Source organism: Stegastes partitus, unplaced genomic scaffold (assembly GCF_000690725.1).
Source record: "Stegastes partitus isolate 25-593 unplaced genomic scaffold, Stegastes_partitus-1.0.2 Scaffold713, whole genome shotgun sequence".
Classification (NCBI taxonomy): Eukaryota; Metazoa; Chordata; class Actinopteri; family Pomacentridae; genus Stegastes; species Stegastes partitus.
Window position 1 is genome coordinate 299,471 of NW_007578444.1, and position 20,592 is coordinate 320,062.

The 20,592-nt window shown below is 40.3% G+C and overlaps 1 protein-coding gene across 1 annotated transcript in view; it reads right to left on the reverse strand.

Moving 5' to 3' along the window:
• adck1 (aarF domain containing kinase 1) overlaps positions 1-19,960 on the reverse strand; it is a 92,590-nt gene extending 72,630 nt beyond the window's left edge. Inside the window, 3 exon segments of the mRNA XM_008291072.1 lie at positions 14,534-14,617; positions 17,710-17,849; positions 19,664-19,960. Coding sequence (XP_008289294.1) covers positions 14,534-14,617; positions 17,710-17,841 — 216 coding nt within the window. The 5' untranslated portion in view covers positions 17,842-17,849; positions 19,664-19,960.
• Between the last annotated feature and the right edge of the window lie 632 nt (positions 19,961-20,592).

Sequence of the window (20,592 nt, forward strand, 5' to 3'; positions counted from 1 at the left end):
GGGTAGACTGACTGCTTACTAATTCATTAATTTCTTTTAACACATCAATATTGGTTGATTAGCTATAAAATTAACATGCTAAATAATTGTTTTATTTGATGACTTTCCCAGCCCTAGTGAGATGCATTCGGCCATTTTCACTGATCTCTACAACATCTCCTGTTTCTGACCAGTGTTCTTGACTGTATTCATAATGCAGGGTCCAGTCTGCCACTAGTCACAAGTCTTTCTGACAATACATCCAACTGTACAGAATGGAAGATTTATTTTTTTGCACATCTGATGAATAAGGTGTCCTTCTCTGTGCAAACAGATGCTTGACTTGTCCTCTGAACTCACTTTGGCTGTCTCTGTCATCACTGCAGTTGTTTCCTAACTAACCAATTAATTCACAGAGTTTTAATAATCAGAACTTGACCAAATACATGTTCTAATTGCAATTTAGAGGAGTGTGTGCTTTCTCACGTAACAATATGATTTATTTATTTAAGTACAAAATATTTATTTAGCGTTGTGCTACATGTGTCTATATGGATCAAATCTCAGTTTTAACTCACATTTTATGAAACAGCTTCAGGAACATGATGGACATTTTGTTGATAGTCTGTCACTGCCACTAACATGCAGCCAAGAAATAAGAGCTGCTCTCTGCTGCACATCATGTTGGAGTGGCCACTCCTTGAAAAACATACTATGTTCAGATCTTAGGTTCTGAGGCGATGTGCCAGCTGCTGTTTGACTCCTTTGCCCTGGGTGGCACAAAGAAAACAGCAGTGACAGAGAAATGGAGTATTTATGCTGCTGCTGCTGGAGATCAGCTTGTCAGCGATGATCTAACTACAGCAGGCAGCTGGGAAGCAAATGTTAAACGTTCCCTCCTCTCCATATCCCTCAAGGATTTTCCCGCCTCAGACTTGTTTGGCTGATAAGCCGCTGCCATGAGCTTGTCAAGGTCAGCAGTTATCTAGCCCCACCCCAGTATTTACATAGTGCGTCCCTCACGAGAGCCAGAGCTTCAGGAGTGGCGGTGGGCACTTATCTGAGCTGAGCACCCTCCCTTTCCCCCGGAGAGAGCAGCAGCAAACCATGTTCTGAAGAATACGGTCAATGCTGACATCTGCTGGTGGACAGGGGAAGTGTATTCCTGACTAACAGAATCAGTAGAATGGCAGTTTATGCATGTGCAGTCAACATCCCTTGTTGAGCTTATTAACTGAAACTGAAATATATCTCAAGACAGCTTGAGAGAGACAGCTAAAGAAAAAGTTAGAGTAGATGTCTATTTTTTTGTTTGTTTGTTTTTTGTTCTTTGGTGATAACATATTTTTATTCGGGGAGTACAGCTTTAAGAGCTTCACATTTGCCTTGAAGTGTCCAAGAGACTGATTCAGTCAACAACTTAATCCCGATCGAGAAACAATCCACTTGAATTTTTGTAATATTCTCCTTGGGAACAATAAAATTTAAGGTAAAGTACAATATATGAAGCCTGATCATATACCTAAACCTTTCCTGTAAGGTAGCCAACAAGCCTAGTCTTCCAGTACTGAACTAAACATAAATTCAACTATTTAAAATAATAAGAACGTTCTTTGCAGGGGTGGACTTTTTTCAGGGTCAATACTGTTTCAGATTATTTGTAATCAAAGAGACTGATAACTAACATTTTTGCAGGAAAAAAAAAAGATTTTGGTGCCAAAAATTAGGATAGCACAACCACTAACACAAAACATCTGCTGCTGGTTACCTGTGCTTTATATATGTCTAATTAAAAGAAAACTTGTCAACATTACCCTTGAACATTGATAGGCTATCTGCCATGATGTGTAACCAATCAGTTAGCACTGTGAGAGGGACATTGCTCAATACCACAGAGTGATGACAGACAGAAAAAGGCTGCAGCAGAACCAAAGTAGCACATTTGAAAATTCATTTATTTTACCAGGAATCAGTCAAAAAATCTAATCAAAAACATCATAATATCAGCTCCAATAATCAGCCTGGCAGACAATCAACTGATCTCTATTTCTTTCAACTGAGAGGATGTCCAATCTCACAACATAAGGTAAATATTCCTAAAATATGAGGAGTGTATTCAGTTTTCTTCAACTGCTATGAGGACAAAAGCTGCTTACTTTATCTCACTGCCATGTTCTGAGGGTAAATATGTTGCACACTATACAGGGGGTTCATTTTGTGTGGCACAGCAAATACTGCAGCTTCTAGGACGTTTCCTGCATCAAAAACATTTGAGATTAAAAACTTGCAACCTACGTTGACCCGTTACAGAGTCAGAGGTATCTGAGCTGTACATGGTTACCGTAGCCTCAACAAGGAAGTGCATGTTATTTTAATGTTAATTTTAGCAATTTCCCTGAGGTCTTGTACCGAAGGGATCAATAAAGTTTTATTCTAATTCTGTTCTAATTCTAATTCTATGATAACTCTGAATACATAAATTCCATTGCAAAAACGTAAGTCTTTGAAACACAAGTATAAATATTGGTTTACTCTACGCTTTCCGATTCTGTCTTTTATTGGTCAAGTACTAAAACCTCTCCTCAAACTCTTTAAATAAATAAACTGTGCATGACTTAAATATTATTTTCTTTATCATGATTCCAGCCAACTGAACAAAAGCCTTTCCACCCCAGGGTTCAGATTCCAGTTACTATTAACAAAATGGACCCATCTATTTACCCTCCCTGGTGGAAAAAGACCCCAAGACACTTCACCTCCTATAAATGAGGTAATAGCTCACATCCCAAGCCCAACCATGGCCTCAGACTAGAAGGTGCTGACTCTTTCACACTTTGATGTAAACCACTCCAGTGACTGCTGAAGTTTATGTCCTGACCCTGACAAAAGCACATCATTGGAGAAAAGCAAAGAGATTTTGAGGTAAAAGGTACAGTACAAATATGAAAGCAGACAACATATCTTGTAGATGAGCAGAAAATTCATTACATTGTGAAGAAAACTAAAAATCTAATTACATCAGATGCAGATCCTCCACATAGCAAAAATGCAAAGTTTCGTTGATCCAACAAATTCAAACCTGCTCCCTCTCCGGCTCATTAACAGCCTGTCATATACCTTGATAATGGAGCCCCTTTGCCCTCCATTGCTCTCCCTGCTGCTTCCGTGCACTTCTACAGGGTCACGCTAGTGCATGGATGCCTCTTGTCTTCCCTATTCATGCATGCAGACCTCCCTCTGGAGGAGACTGCAGTTGGCAGGGACTGGTGATACCCAGTCCTGGCCAGTCTCGATAGAAATCTTAACCTCACTGTGTTGCTTTGCCCTGGTCACCCTCTGTGAATTTCTCAGTTTTACTTGCTTTCTTCCCTCAATGTGTATCACACTGAGATTATTCCTTTATTTCTATCTATGTGTGGATGTATTATTTGTTGTCATTCCAATGGTAACATAAAAATTATTACTAGTGTACCTTTGAAAATGGGCTCAAGTGGTTATATTCAAAGTAAAGTGGGTAAATGTAAATTTGACCATTTTTCTGTTAATCTTCAATAAAAATCTGTAATAAAAATCATCAATAATTATTTGTACCGACTGAAATGAAAAGTTCATTGTGATACATTTTTCAGCTACATTTGCTCTGAACAATAATCCTAAATATATGACCAAAGCAACTTTTCTGGGTGCAGTTGTGGAATATTCTTGACAGAGCAATTTGATCCCCTGATCTCAATTCTATTGAGCTGCCTTCATTTTGCTGCAGACCAGATTAAAGGCAGACAACACAACAAACCATTTGCGGTCAGTGACCCATGGACAACAGCAGACTCTCAGACTGCAAATGATTTTCCTCAAACTATCCAGTATGGTGACACATCTTTGACTTCATGTGCATGATGTTAAATGGGCTTTATATCTCACAATGTTATTTTAATATTATTGTAAACCTACTCAAATTAGAGCTAAAACCTGCCACTTTAATGTAGTATCAATTGTGTTATATATTTAATGTGCTGACACAAACAGCCTGGAAAACAGTCTGGACACCCAGATAAACAAGCCACAACCTTTAGAAGATGTCACAACACGTGTGATTGTGAATACTCACCTGTTTTGCAATCATGAAACTGGGTGGCTTGAGGTCTGAACTGTTCCCGAGAGGGTGATGAACCCTCTAAACTGGTCACATACTCTATGGGGAAGTGAGTCAGCTGAATGATGGATATGTAAAATGGAAATATAGAAGGACTCATTGCCTGAGTAGCTGATGGGGGGGAAGTTTTTTCCTCTGGTGAGAAGTCACTAATCACCATCAGCAGAGCCTTTGATTTCCTTCCCTTCGGTGCCTTCATATTACTGTGACAACCTCAGACACATTCGCTGTAATAGGGGTAAAAGACAACCCTTTATCTTTAACCTTGGGGTGCTGTTGAAAGAGAATTTGCATGATACTGTGCACATGTGCTGAGTGAATCAGCGTTTTGTTCTCCCTTTCATCTCAGCTGTGAAAAGCCACCTTCAAAATGGCTGCTTCCCCAAATCAGCTCTACACTCCTGCCTTTTTCTCATGCAGCTGAGGAAGCAAGGGGATCATTAGATATCAGTATCTGTTTGTCCTCGCTGTCACCAGTTCATCACGTCCCCTCGTCCTCCCCCTTATCCTCCTCTTTTCACTCTATCCCCTAAAATAGCCTTGTAGTGCACTGTCATCTCCTCATGAGGCTGCTTTCAGTTTGTCTCACAATCAAACACTCATTCTGTCTCTTTGTGTGTCATCACAGCCTTTGCCCAAAATACTGAAGTTATACTGATGCTCTTCATTTACCAGACAAGTTAAATACCGATCCAAACCCTAAATACAATATGTGTAGTCATGCATCCAACCTCAGGAACGTTAATCCTCACATGGAGACAAAATGTGTATTCAGTAAATTCATATTTTATCTTCATTGACGAGCAGAAAACCACCACAGAACTCGGCAAAAACCCTGGAGCGGTACAGCGCTACTCTAATAAACACTAAACAGCCTGTCACTTAATACAGCTATAAACACATTCAGTGAGAGAGCCTAGTGAAAAAGCTTTGGCTGTGTGCCATTAACCAGAGCCTGACTGCAGGTACAAGAGGAGGCAACCACACAGTCGGTGACCCCAGGCTTCACCGGAGGCTGCAGGGGGAGATGGCAGGTTTAGTCTCTTTGAATCCTCTCTTCTTTTGATAGACGTTTTCTTTGTAAACATCTTCACATGTCAGACTTACAGTGAGAAATCTCACTAGTTTTTGACTGGACTACAACGAATGTACACTCACACATCAAGTAATGTTCCATGCTGGATTCATTAACCTTCATTAACCGCTTGAACCCCAGACAGCTTTTTTTTTTTTTTTGCTCTTGTCACACTCTCCCTCACTGTGGGCTCATTTTTCACTCCACCTAAAGTCCTGCACCTCTATGGAGACAGCACAACTAGGTAGAAATAGAAAGAACCCAACTTTGTCTTTTGTGCAGTGTAGCAAATTTGTAATGGCATAAATTTAAAAATATATATAGGTAGCATTTCTTTGAATAATCATTTAACAAAAATTGAAAAATCTGGAATCAACATGTACACAGAGTCCACTCGCACACTCAGCTCTCGACCTTTTACCATTTTGAACAGGAATGAGGAATTTCAAACTGAATTTACCTTTTCATACCCAAATCTGAGCCACTGGGCTTCTCTGAGAAGTCAGAAATTAATCAAGCATAACATTCAACTAGTAAAACTATTTTTTCTGTTCAGGAATGCAAGTAATAACTAAAATTTGACATCTTAAGGAACAATACTGTGTTTATTTTTTTCAGTTTTATTGTAAAACAGTAAATTTTAAAATTCCTAGATTACAATTATTACATTTTAGGTGGTGCAATTTATATATATATATATATAAACTCTGTTTTTCAAACTACTATGCACATCAGCTATACAAAGATATCCTCTCCTCTGTATACCATTTTTGAGCCATGCAGGATTTATTACAATGATCAAGTATGTTTTACCTTCCTCTATATCATGTTAACTCTCTAACATCATACTGGTAATAGGAACAGCACTGAATGAGCTTCCGACACAAGGCCATAACAAAATGCTGCATTGTATGGAATGAGATGGGTTCTGTGTGAATTAGTGTTAGACACAAATGACATAGAGTAAAATGACATTTGGCTACTTTGACATACTATATCATGTTAATCTTTACAGCTTTATTTAAGCCATTTTAACTTAAATGTTTACATGTTTAAATTGAATCATTTTGTACTTATATAAATATTTGAGGAATCAAACCCCTCAACCAACCCCCAACAACCTTGCCCAAAGGCCTCAGCCGTCATTCATGCATTATTCATACAAGTTAAGTAAGCTACATTTAATTTCACAATCATCTGTTGGCATGGCTTGTAATGAGATGCTAATAGAAGCCTGAACTCCCTGAGAGGGGGAGAGAGGAGGGAGAAAAAGCAAAAGGAGAGGCGTTTTTGTGTTGCATAATCAGTCCAGAGATAAAGACCTATCTCCATCACCCAGCGCTTGCTCATGTTTTTGGACTTTTTGTTTCTATTGATGTGGGTTTTCATTTTTCTCATTCTCTTGTCTTTTAATCTGTCTCATCAGCATGGGACTGGAGAGGGGATGTAGGAAGACAACAAACGAGGAAGAAAGAGACAGAAAGACAGACAGATGTGGAGAATCAGTGTGCTTAAGGTTGAGAGAAAATAGTAACTAATAAGTAATAGCTCCGAAGTGTAATAACGACCAAGTTAGGAGTCAAAAGTAATCAGTGATAGCAAATGACATCCGACGTAGCCTCTGGGTCGCAAACGGGAAGCCGATGGGAAAGTGTCTTAAAATGGCATTCTCTCTAACAGCCAGCAGGAGGCGACTCCTCTGGCTGTAAAAAAGTTCAGTCAAAGCCAAACTTTGCTCTTCTACAGCTCAAACCTCTTGTCTACACATGGTCACTGCTGTCTATAAACAAAATAAACTGGAAATTAATCTAATTCATTTCATAAACTTTGATTCAAGAACACAAAACATGGTCACGTAAATGTTACATTGAGTAGTCAGTGATGTTATGCAGTCCTTGTTGTGTACAGGTGCAGCAACTAAATAAAAACAGATGCACACACTGTGTCATGTATGGAGACATTTATTGATTAACTAAGATGATCAGGGTTAAATCATAGACAACTAAAAGCCAGAATAAAAATGGTATCACAGCGCTTCCGGATCAAATGGAGGAAGCACCTCAAGCTAAGCAGCTCAAAGACAGATATTCAAATTTTAACACAGACTTCAAGATTAGAGAATTTTAGTTGTTTCAGGTTTTTATGAACATGTCATCATAATGTCCACATCCTGAAATGTTGCTATTATACTTATGACAGCTGCATCTGCTTGCAGCAATGCTCCACCCGCTCACAAATGCTAAGCTAACATGTTTACGCAAATGCAGTCACAGCCATCGTTGACCTGGGTGCTGTTGATAATGTTCCTAGTCTAATGTCATTACTCGGGATGTCATGATCAAGTTTTTTTCACCCTCGATCCAATCTGAGCCATTTAATAATTATTATTAAATTGCTAAATCCTTTCTTATTCACTTCAGGTATTACAGATTAGCTGTTGTACCTGATTGTGCAACCAGGTTGAGCCTTTTACTGTTTGATTCTGTATCAACTTGTGGAGGCAGTGACGTGGACCTCTGGCCAGAGCTACTGACCTTAAGACAAGCTGGGAACAACTAGGACAGTGTTCCTATTAGGGATCAATCGCAGTCTTTTTCAGGGCTAACGCTAATACCAATTATTGGTAATCAAGAAAAACTGATAACTGATATTTCTAATGTATATAAATTAAATATTATAGAATAACATGTGATAGCAGGAAATATGCCATTCATAACACACTTACTTCATGAACTAGGATCACTATAACTAATCGGCATGGCCAATGATTGGATAATTGCAGCCAATATAATAAGGAAAATTGTGAAAGTTCAACGGTCCTGGTTTCTGCTATCATGACATCTCCAGTCCACAGATGCATTGTTGGAGGATTTTCTATTGCAAGAAAAGTGGAGCCACATTTATTTTTTATTACTGGACACCCTGCATCAATTGCATCCTCTCTAATGCCAGCTTTTTAAGTCAATCCAGGCACAGCAGCTGCATTTGTTCACTCAAATACACAGCCTTAGCTCCATCAAGGCTGCCTTGTGGGTTGTTCACACATATGGACTCAGGCAGTGCTGAGATACAATGCCAGCTGCAGAGCCTGCTGAGCTACTGGGACTTGGTCAACGGCACAGACGGAAATTTGAGAAAAGCACAACTTTATGCATGTGTCCTGTGCTGGAAGCAACAAAATGAGAGTTAAAGCTGCTTGCTTTAATGCCTGAAGAAATCGAAGTACAGAGTTGTTTACTATTCCACTACACCCATGGAGGAGGGATCCCTCCCAGCTGAGATACAGGACAGCATGAAGATCAGTCTTTCCAACTAAGCCAGTTATGCTATATTCTGGGAACAACTGGAATACGGAACGGACCAAGTCATGTGTAAGAGAGCAGTTACACCCAAACACAACTGGCCCGGCAGTGTAGTTCCCATACTACACATGAGAAATCTCTTCCACTGTACAGGACCAAACACAGCGACATACTTGGAGCAATGTCATATACCACATTTAGAGCCTAACATTGTCTACATCAAGTGTCTCTAGATAAAGGTAAAAATCATGGCCAATCATCAATTACTTTTTAAAACCACAGATGTCGTTATCTGTCTTAGTATCAATAAGACTCCACTGCAGAGCCAAGCATGATCATTTACGTACTTCAAACACCCCACGATTCCACTGTCAGTTTTACACCCTGAACTGATGACACTGATGACTTACACTGACTGGGCCATTGAGATTCACCTTAAGAAACTATTTTTGTTGTCGTTTATCGAATTTAAGCTTTAAATATCAACCTAGCATTCCTGACAAGCTACTGTAGGGCATGCTTACAGCTAGTTTGGCATTCTTTAGCGCTAATTGTATGATTAAATACAGTTTATCGCATCAAGGAAATTAAGTGAAGTCTGTCTCCCATCCTCCACAACGGAAGGATGGAAAAGGACTCATGACTAAGAAGAAGATGCACAGACCCAGATGAACCCAGACTACCAAACATTGAACCATATGATTGTAAAATCAAGAAAAACAGGCACAAAACTGTTGCAAGGATTGCTTCAGATAACAATGACACAACACTGCAAAATAATCTTTAACAAAAAAATGTCAGACAGCAAATGACATGAAGAGGAATTCAAACAAAAATACAATTATACTTTTAACACAATGGTTAATCAGTTGTCTCTGTACAAAGGAAGAAATAATGCTGAGACGAGCACGGCAAGGCAGTGAAATGGCAAGAAGAGGGAACATGGTATCACATCAACCAGAACGCCAGCTTGTGGAAACAACAGAGGACAGTTGCTAGTGTATCAGTGTAAACCACAACAGAGTTCTTTGGCAGCCATGAGCAGAGCATTTTTCAGCTGGAGGAGTCAGTGTGAAGAAGCAGTGCTGTGAGTGAACCTATGACAAGCCATCCTGTTTGCAGCACTCTGCCAAAGACACACTAGACGGAAACTGAATCTCCACGATTCACTCATCTTACTCAGCAAGCCATAGACACGGAGTAACATAGTTCAGAGGGAAGCTATTTAACAAAAACTGTGAACACTGACATGAAAAGCAGATGGCAGAGGCAACTCTGCAGATTTACAGAGCTGGAAAAATCGCATCCAAACAGGTGGACATCTTGATCTAGCAAAACCCAAATGTTTGCATCACATGTGACATAGGAGTTTAATGTAGTACAGCGCCACTGTTATTTTGAGAGAAATCACAGTGGAACTTAACCAGCTTGCAAAGGACAAAAAGCAGTCCATCTGTTCTCTCATTGCAGGGCATGTTCCACCTCTCATTTGGCAGACTTGAGAGTGCTCCCATGCTTGTTCTGTGATACACTCTAATTGGCTGTGAATGGCCCCTCGGTTCACTCTGGGAAGCCTTTGATGAGCCTGGAAGACTGGCTGCTTAAGTGGCTTTTGAGTGAAGCTCTTCATGAGACTGAAAGCAGCTCGGCTGCTGTGCCGAGAGATGAACACAGGGTGACACACTAGCAGGACGACAAGGAAGATAAGATGCAGAAGCAAGAGCTTATTAACTGTGCAGTCAAATGTGCCCTTCGTTACAAGAAACAAACATGCCTGCATTCAGAAAGTAGCCAGACCTCTTCAAATATTTTTACATTTTATTTTGCGACCTTGTGCTTTAATCGTTTACATTTATGTTTCTCCTCATCAATCTATATTCAATACCCCTTAATGACGAAGCAAAAAAAGAATTTCCAACATTTTTCTCAAAGGAAAAGGAGAAACTGAATGACCACACTTACAGAGATGATGTGTTGGCTTTTATATATGAAAGGTGCCCAAAAAAAAAAGAAAAAGAAAATTGCTCACCTCCACACTGCTGCACAAACAGTGTGAAGTGGGTCACAACTGTGGTACACACAGTGATACACAGACATCCACTATCTGACACCTCAGTGATGTCACTGGGCTTCCAAAGCTATCCGACCATCTGACATGCAGACTGGACAGACCACCTTAAATCCACCTTAATGTAATATAATCCAAAATTGATGCAATACTTTTCACCTACAAAGTTAAACATGTTTTTTAATTTTCATTTTTTGCAAACCTATTACAATTCAAAATTGAAATTGGTCATTTACAAAAGTATTTAGACCCTTTGCAGTGGCTTCAAAGTGTGGACAGGTGTATTCTGTTCTTCTGTTATTCTTGAGATGTGTCTAGAACACAGGGTTTAGAAAATCACACTGGAGTGAGAGCATGCAAGGAGATCTGATTAACCCTCTGTAGACCTCTGATAATATTGTGGCAAATCACTGATCAGGGCAAGGGTAGAAATCATCTCTGAAGCACTGAGTTCTCCTAGTAGTACAGCGGGATCCATAATTGTGAAATAGGAGGTGTTTGGAACCAAAAAGACTCTTCCTAGATTTCTCTGTCTGGCCAAACTGAGTGTGCAAGAAGGCCCTCTGTTCAGGAAGGTGATCAGCAACTCAAAAGGTCGCTGTAAAAGAACTTCAGTTTGAGGGCTGCAGCTATCGAATATTTTGGTAATCGAGTATTCTATTGAATATTCCATCGATTCATCACCAAGAGGATTTGGAATGTTGCCAGATTTAGCAAGAAAGTCACCAAGTTGGCAACACTGCAGGGGACACATAGCGCACGTTGTGTCACACTAAAAAGAGTCTGTGCGAGATGTGAGCTTTAAATACAAATAAACAAGGCTTCGAGGCAGAGAAAATTCTTCAATCATTTGTTGTAATCAAGGTTGCAGCCCTATTCAGATTTCCTCTGCAAAGATGGAGGAACCTGCCAAAAGGACGATAAAAGCAACACTCAGTCAGGTATGCGACAGTCCACATGGAGTTGCCCAAATTTTAGGGACTGTGAGAGTAAGAAGAAAAAAGGATTCTTTGGTCTGAGGACATACAAATTTAACTCTTTGGGCCGAACTCCGAGCATTATGTCTGACACTGTTTCTCATCGGCTAATATCATCCCTGCAGAGAGCATGATACTGCCACCACCCTGCCTCACCATGGTTTTCACAAGCAGAATAAAGAGAAGGAGGGAAGCTGGTCAAAATCAAGATAAGGATAAATGCATTTAGATAAAGACAGGACATACAGTACCTGATGGAGAGTGCACACAAGCTGAGACTGGGGAAACCCATCAGCATGACAGTGAACCAAAGCATACAGTAAAGACACTGTTGGAGTGGCTTCAGGACCAGTCTTTGACTATCCATGAGTGGTACAGCCAATGCCCAGACTTAAACCACACAGAAGTGTGTAGAGATTTGAAGATTGCAGTTTACAGACACTTCTCATCCAATCTGACAAAGCTTGAGAGGATTTGTCAGGGAGAATGGGATTAACTGTCCAAATCCAGGTGTGCAAAGCTTTTGGAGACTTCCCCAAGAAAACTTGAAGCTGCAGGGCTTCCACAGAGGCTTCTACAAAGTCCTGAATTAAGAATCTAAATATTTTGTAAATGAAAGGCTTCAGTTTTTGATTTTTATTAATTTGTAAAAACAACATATTAGTTGTCGTCACAAGTTCTTGTGTCTCGGTTTCTCAGGGGAAAATAGCTATTTTAGTCAAAAAATCAAATCTACACCACAATAAAGTATAAAATGAGAAGGAATCTTTATACTCTCTGAACTCTCTGCACATAAAAAAATGGGACTCCCACAACTCCAAAGCCATCACACTCACATATCACGTCCTATTGTGTTTAATAGATGTAGAAAAAGCAGATTAGTGTTGCAACCAGTATGAGCACTGGAGACTGACCGTCATCCCCACTTCCTCTGGCTGTCAGCAACCAAGCTGAGAGAGGCTTCATAGTGTGTTAGGTCTCTGCTTCTCAACTAGGCCATTAGAGTAATACAATAAAAATTATCTTTTATATATATATATATATTTTAGACAAAGGCTATTTCATGTCAATTCAAACGTTTTTTTTCCTTTAACTTCCCCACCTCAAAGCTTTTTTTTTTTTTTTTAAATGGGATGATTTTTACGTCCATGTTTTGTCCTCCTCATCAGTGACCTGTTATGGCTCCCCTCTGTCCTCTGTGGGTGTGACGCAAACTTTACATTGCAGCTAAAATCAGCAGCATAAAGACACTAAACAAGTGTGGAGCTGCTGTTCTGTCGCCTCACCTCTATGACTTCATAATAATTAGGAGGCAAGACTCCTCTCTGTATTAAATCAGCACCATGCATTAATTCTAATCAGCAAGTGTAGCCAGGCTTGACCAGCAGGGCCCAAGGGGCTGTAACAACTGTCTGTGCGCGAGTGTGCGAATATGCGTGTGTGTGTGTGTGTGTGTGTGTGTCTGTGTGAGAGACACATACACAAGGCCAGCCATGCTGAACTATGCTCTTCAAGGTTCACTGCAGTTCTCTTGCTGCAGCAAAGCTCTCTGTGCACTTTTTGTCAGAGCAGGTGGTCTCTGACCTTTCCTGCAGTCTCCTGAGCGAACCTGGCTGAGCCGTGGCCTTTTAACAAACACCACCACAAATCACTCCGTGCATATCAGCTGACATTTACTGTCATTACCTTTATCCTACTAGTGCGATTTCCCTTACAAATATGATCCTGTTGTAGATTTTACAATTTTTTAAAAAATGCAATCGGATACTGAAACAACATGTATGCTGCTGAACAGCCTTATAACAGCGTCATCTCAAATATAAAGGTAAAAGATTAGGGGAAAAGAAGAAGAAGAAGAAGTAGAAGAAGAATTCTGAACAAAGTCTCACCCTGCAAGCTGATAAGATTGGTTCCTCTGGTTTGTTACGTATAAAACACTGACTGTCTAAATCTGTGTTCTTGACACTACTTATGTTTCCATGGCATATTTTTATAAGAGTTTTGAATTACTGCTTAAGAGAAAGTTGATGTAAACAGCAAAAATAACTAACTTTATACACTTGGGATGGTTTTAACTTTTAAAGAAAAAAGTTACTGTGCTTCAAGGGAGATGAAAATGATTTTTTTTCCCCCCCAAATAAGTTCTGATGTAGTAAACATTTAACTTACATGAATGATAATCAGCTGTTTCCAATTTTTTTGTTGTGTTCATCTCTAGACAACACGAAACGCACTCTAATACCAGCTGGCATGAAAGAATCACTACATTCACAAATTTTTGTCGCAGATGGCGGAAAGTTAGTTTATTACCTCATTTCAAGGTTGTTTTTTTTATCAGTTTGCACACAACTGGGTTTGTTTGCAGCTTCTTTGTTATAGCCATGTATAATGTAGCCTATAGCACCACCTTCTGATGGCACGACACAACCAAGTTTATTCATTCCAAAGCAGTTACTGGCAACAAACCTAATTCACATTTTCTTCTTTATATTTTTTGAAACATTTCAAAAGTTCTCTTCAAATTTGCTTGACAGTTATATGGAAACATGGCTACTGTCATCAGTAAACTGCAGTGTCAAGATGGAAACGCGCAGTTATTGTGCTGACTGCTTATCTGAATCATGATGTGTCTCCTAGCATATAATAATAAAAAATTTTAAAAAACACCATATGGACATGTTAACAAGGTAAACACGGTTTTAATGATCACTCGTCCTCCAAATCAGGGCAGTAATTAAGCTGTGTAAACTTAGAGCTGATGAAAACCCAACAATTGTTGCTGTTGCTTCACATTAAAAATCTTCCAGCTACCAGCAGGGTGCAACAGTACGACATGGTATGGTTGGCATTGAGACAACAGGGCATGCTAAAACTGGTCTACACAAGAAGATATGGACATATTCTGCACTATTAATGAAAGTAGAAGAAAGCGCAGCAGTGAGCTGCTACAGCTGTGGTACATTTAAAGTGTTTATCTACCTTGGACTTGATGGTCCAGTACTCCTTTGAGCCATATTCCACGTCTTTGAAGGCTGTCAGATAGTCGTAGCTGATGACCACCGTCTGCAGGCAAACAAGACAGTGACATGTAAACAACAGTTCGAAGAAGTTTCTTTACAAACTACTCTATAAACAATCAATAACAGAAGGAAATGTGTTAAAGTTTGGAGGCTCACTATGAGATGATACATTTTCAGCTGTAAAGTCTCAAAATCTTTATAAATAAGAAAGGACTGCGTGATGGGATGGAAGGTGGACAGACTAACAAGTAGAGGACTCAGATATCCAGTCAGCTTTCTGGAGCAGGATTCAATTCTACAATTAATACAGTGGGAAATGAAAAAACCCCAATCATGACTGGGGAGCAGACATGTTTGCTATACAGACTGGATAAAAGACTAAAAGACAAAAAAATATACTTTATTTATGATACAGTGTCTACCACCAGCACCAAGGGTCTGTATCATGTAGCGAGTGAAACTTAAGCCAGGGATATATGTTCTGAAGGTACACAAGGGTCTGCTGATGCAAATTTCATTTGCACTGGGCGTGCTTGGAATACGTAAATGTCGAACTACTGCACATGTATGGGATGAATTCTTCCCAGTAGACTCTTAGAGGAAGAGAACTATGTATCCATGTCTCCTCAGCTGTCCGTGCACACATCAACAAGGGAGTATAATCAAGGCTTTAGTCTGGCTGTCTGTGGTTATCTGTTTCAATTAGCCTAACGCATTTACAGTACTTAAATACAAGCCGCATGATCTGTACCATGAATATAAGACAGGAGATGAAACAGTGATGCCAGTGGGGAAATTAAGTTATTGTGGTAGCAGAATAACATTTACAGCAAGATCAAACAGATGCGGTGTTATCACACAAGAAGAACAGATTGTGAAGCTTTTGAAACACTGAGCATCAGGCTAAAGGCTACAAATAAATGTGTGAATCATCAGGTTTAGCCCGCTATGTTATGGCGGCTTTGGGCACATAACAGACTGGCAGCTCCAGGTGGTTGAGCTCAGAGAAACCAATTACCAACCTGAAGGCTGCTGGTTTAAGGCCAGATAGTGGCATCTGATCCTGAGTGCACAGTTTTGTTTGATTCCTAACAAAATTCATTATAGATAAACTAAAAATAAATTGATGATAAATTAACATTTAGAGCACTTCCAATCCATACACCACTGTAGGGGCATAGGAAGTATATGCCGTGTATGCTAGTCATCTAGTCACTGCTGGTGGTTATGAGGGTCTGTGTGTGTGTGTGTGTGTGTGTGTGTGTGTGTGTGTGTGTGTGTGTGTGTAGGTGTCTCCAAGTATGGTGGAAGTGATTAATACCACTTGCATCCGATTGTCATGAGTTTTGTTTGTTACAGAGAGAGGTGGTGAGTGGGGAGCCGCTCCTTTCTGTTGACCGTTGTCATCTCTTGTCCAGTTTGTTGCCATAACATCGTAACTGAGCTTATGATGATTTCACATGCGAGTAAATTTAAAAAAAATAAAAAATCTTCTAGCGCAGTTATGGTCTCGTGCTCTTGACTGGACGATGCTGGTCGGACAAATCTCCCCACATAGCCCTCTCAGCAGCTAGTTTAGTTTTTTGATAGTCGCTACTACAAGCACCATGCTTTCGATTGTGTGATTTTTCACCTTCACTGGGATCATGTGTGCTTTTACTTGATTTGCTTTTTCCATTGGCTTAACAACATTTTTTTCTTGACTTTCAGTTGTGTCAACAACACACACATTTGGATTGACTGACCCTAGTCAATTTTGTAGAACATAATGGTGTGGCTGCAACTCGTTATAAGTCTATTGATAGGGGGGGGAAAAAACACTCTGGCTTGTTTGTATTTCTTATAATTAAGCACAATCATCTTAGGCAGAGCTAAGCAAAGGAAGCAGGTTCAGCGTTCCCTTCAAAATAGTGATGTGGGATTCGTTTTGGTGGAACATTTGTACTACGGGAGACGAGAACTGCAATTAAGATGGATAATCTACTTTAAAAACTAGCAGGGCTACTTTATGTTATGATCCAAATCATTGGAAAATACGAGGGTAAGTCCACCTCTGCCCATCACTAACATCAGCCTGAAGTCTTCCATGTCATAGGTATGGACAATAAATGGATTAACAATTTGCAGTGGTAAATTATGAAATAGAGCTATATAGCTACATGGATAAAAATAAAAAAAATAATAATAAAAAGAAAAAGGCTGTTTTTACTGAAAAGGATAAAAGTAAAGTGCAAACATCCTGTGCTAGGAAAGTGCCAAGACAGTAAATAGTAGCAGATATTATCAGTAAGTAGCAGTTTCATTTTTATTACTTTAATAGTTGTATCTTTATTTAAAAAAATAAATAAAAAAAGTATTTTTAATGAGTAGCATAAAAGGACCATATCTGTAATTTCATTGCACAATCTTGTGATGATTGATGAGTGTAATTAAACTGAATCTTGATGAGGAAAGACGCAACTTGCACGCAACAGGACAGTAATATCAACAGGCATAATATTTACACATTCTCACAGTCGGTGCATTTTGCAGCTTTTCCATTCTGACTGCTGCAGCATTTGCTGTTTTTAACCACAGATCTGCTTGTGCCTTAATAATAAGGCAGTGATGTTAATAAGCCTGTTAACTTACACATTGCGACAGTTTGCAGTTTACGTCAGCTTTCCCTCCTGCTTTGGCTGCTGTGGTAGTGTTGCTATTAGTCTCTATTATGTTTAAAGTCTTGGTATTTCTCTAATTTTAGTTTGCACTAAATTTATAAAGTATGCCACTCTGAGACCTGGCAATGTTTGTGATTGGTCATCCTTTGCCAACTCTTTCATGTGAATGCGCTCATATCAAGGTCCACAAACTCCAGCGGACTTTCTGAGTTGATAACCATTTTTGTAAGACCACTTGTTCTGACTGTGGTTGTTAGATTTGGTGATGCCAGATAAGGAAAATATACCCAAAGTATGTTAAAGCTGCTCTCACCAGGCCCCTGGTGGGATCTACTGGGATCCAACCACCATGATGATTAACCCCAGCTATACAGACCGTGTCTATCCTAAAACAAAAGTCTCTCAGCTGTGGAGGTGCATCAAACCTACAATCCTCAAAGCAAGATTTTCAGAGCAGAACTGTGGGGTGACTCACGGTGACTGCAGCTCGTCCGAAGCGGATGACACTCAGGTCATTGAGGTCCAGCTGTCTGTTGTAGAGGTAAAACCCTGAGGAGGCAAACACTGCTGTGGCCAGAGAGGAGACTTTAAGGAGTCGACCAGCCATCAGGGGCACTGTAGGAGGAAGACAGAGCAGAAGAAGTAAGTCCTCACCGTGAGTCCACAAGGTGACAGACACAAAGTGTCATGTATAGAATACATACAAAAATAAATAAGAAAGTATAGAAATGTTTCACTGACTGATGAAGGCGATAAAGCAAACTAATATTGTAATCATTTGCTGTGACTCATTCATGAGGTAGGTGGAACCTAACCACAGCAGGAACATGACTACCACAGCATTAATGCTTCTACAATGAGAGCTATGCAGCACACCACAGCAGGTAGCTATTATCCATTTCAGTGGCTAATATTAGCATTTGTAGATTTTGCAGACCCAATAAAAGTTTGCAAGGACAATTCCTGGAGCTCACATCAGACCCCTTTTGCTTCTACATTTTGAGAAGAACATTGCTTTCCAGTAATACAATACAAACTCTTTTACTAATTTATTGGTCAAAAAACATTCAAATTTAGCACACAGACTCTCATTATGGTGATGCACGTTTTTAAACATAGGTTGCTAAAAATCACCAAAATCCCAGAGAATAACACTGAAGACAAGATCTCAGCACCTTCCATGAGTGCTGGTTCCTCTGCAAGCAAGTACAGAAGTTGCAGGTCTTGTCAAGTTAATGATAGCGTTTTCCAACTTATACTGACTAATGTGAAATGTGGATCTCAAAAAGCTGTTTCAGACGTGACTAATGGGCACCTGCCCCACCTTGCCACATTTAAATCACCAACAGGTAGAGTAAATAACACTGATCATGTCATTATAATGGCACCTGTCAAGTGATGGCACATAGTAGGCAGCAAGTGAACTATCAGTTCTTGAACCTGATGTACTAGAAACGTAAAAAAAAAGGGCAGTGTAAGGATCTGAGAGATTTTGAAACAGGCCAGGTTGTGATGGCTAGACGACTGGGTCAGAGCATCTTCTAAACAGCAGGTATTGTGGGATGTTCCCAGCATGCAGCAGTTAGCACCTGCCAAGAGTGCTCCAAGGACTGTTGTTGAAGTGAAGCGGATTTTGAAAATGGTTACACATAGCTTGCGTAAGAGAGGGAGAAAGCTGTGTGAAATGTTCAAAGGAAATGGCAGGCTTATACACAAGTCTACGATCAGATGCCCGATGCTACACTGCAAATGTTAAAGTTCAACACATTTTGTGTAAACAGCATTCCTGTAACAACGAATTATCTTCTGTCTAACATCAGAGGCGGCTGTTAAGCATCTTTGTAATAATGGCTCAAGAGAGTTACCTCTGGAAATTTAATGCCTTTCATACAAAATAATGACTGAACGATGTAAAAAAATCCATCCATTATCTATACACCGCTTAATCCTCACTAGGGTCACAGGGGGGCTGGAGTCTATCCCAGCTGACTTAGGGTGAAGGCAGGGGACACCCTGGACAGGTCGCCAGTCTATCACAGGGCTACACTTAGAGACAGACAACCAAGCACACTCACATTCACACCTACGGAAAATTTAAAATCACCAATTAACCTCAACATGTTTTTGGACCGTGTGCGAGTAAGCTGGAGAACCCGGAGAGAACCCACGCTGCACGGGGAAAACATGCAAACTCCACGCAGAAAAATCCCAGTTCCCCCACTGGGATGCGAACCGGCGACTTTCTTGCTGCGAGGCAACAGTGCTAACCACTGCGCCACCTTGCAGCAACGCAACATTGTCTGTGGAAATTAGTTAGCAGTGTTGCATTTATAAACTTGGTCATTAAGCACCTTCCCATTCGTGCAAACACACTTATATGACACAAAGTGTTGAACACCAACAGACCCACTCTTCACTTCGGCACTCACCTCAAACAGTTGGAAGCAGGTTCTCTTGTAACGTACAACTTTTCCAGCGAGTTCTCCTGACAGGTTCTCAGCAGTGTTCCTGTAAAACCGGTAGCAGGTTCAGGTGACACTCTGGATCACTCTCACATGTGGTGTTGGAGAGCAATGCTACAGAAACGGCGTCTGTGACCTAAACACCGCTTGCATTTGTGTGTTATGAAACGACTGGCTGCGTTTTGTAAGAAACGCGTGTAAGCAGACACACAACCGTGAGACTGTCACGTCCACACCGAGCCTCTGCTGTCACAAACACCAGCTCACACAGACCCCCCTGCCGCCTTACCGGACTGTAGCATGCATGTTGTCGGTCTTCACTTACCGGTTTGATTTTGACCTCTTCGCGAGTTTTCGACGTGAGCGCAAGGGATTCTGGTTAATGTAGTACTAACCGCGACGAAGGCTGCTAGTTTTACATTAGCTATCCTGTCCCCAAGACATTCTGAGACATATGGGCATGCTCATGGAGTCTATCAATAGCACCGGGTGTATATGTAGAAGGAACAGCAGAGTTTGCTTTGATTGTTGCTGTAATGACAGATTTAGAACTACGCTTCCGGTCCATTCACCTTGTGTTCCGGCCCCACCGTGACGTTTGCGCACACGTGTTCAATGCTGCATTTAATGACAGCACGGGACACGGGAATTTCAGGAGTCCTACCAAAACCTGATGGCCAGGAATATGTTGCTCGTTAAAGTTGTGCTTCTGTCCATCTGTAGCTACTCTGATCTGGATCTGTCATGATGCAAAAGCACATATAACTTTATATCTGTGGTGAAAGCACAAGTGTGTCTTCTGCCATGATATTTATGATTACTGGCAATATTACAGTATTTTTTTCCCCTGGTGTTTAGGGGTATGTGTTTGGTATGTCTAATATCGATGTTTATAT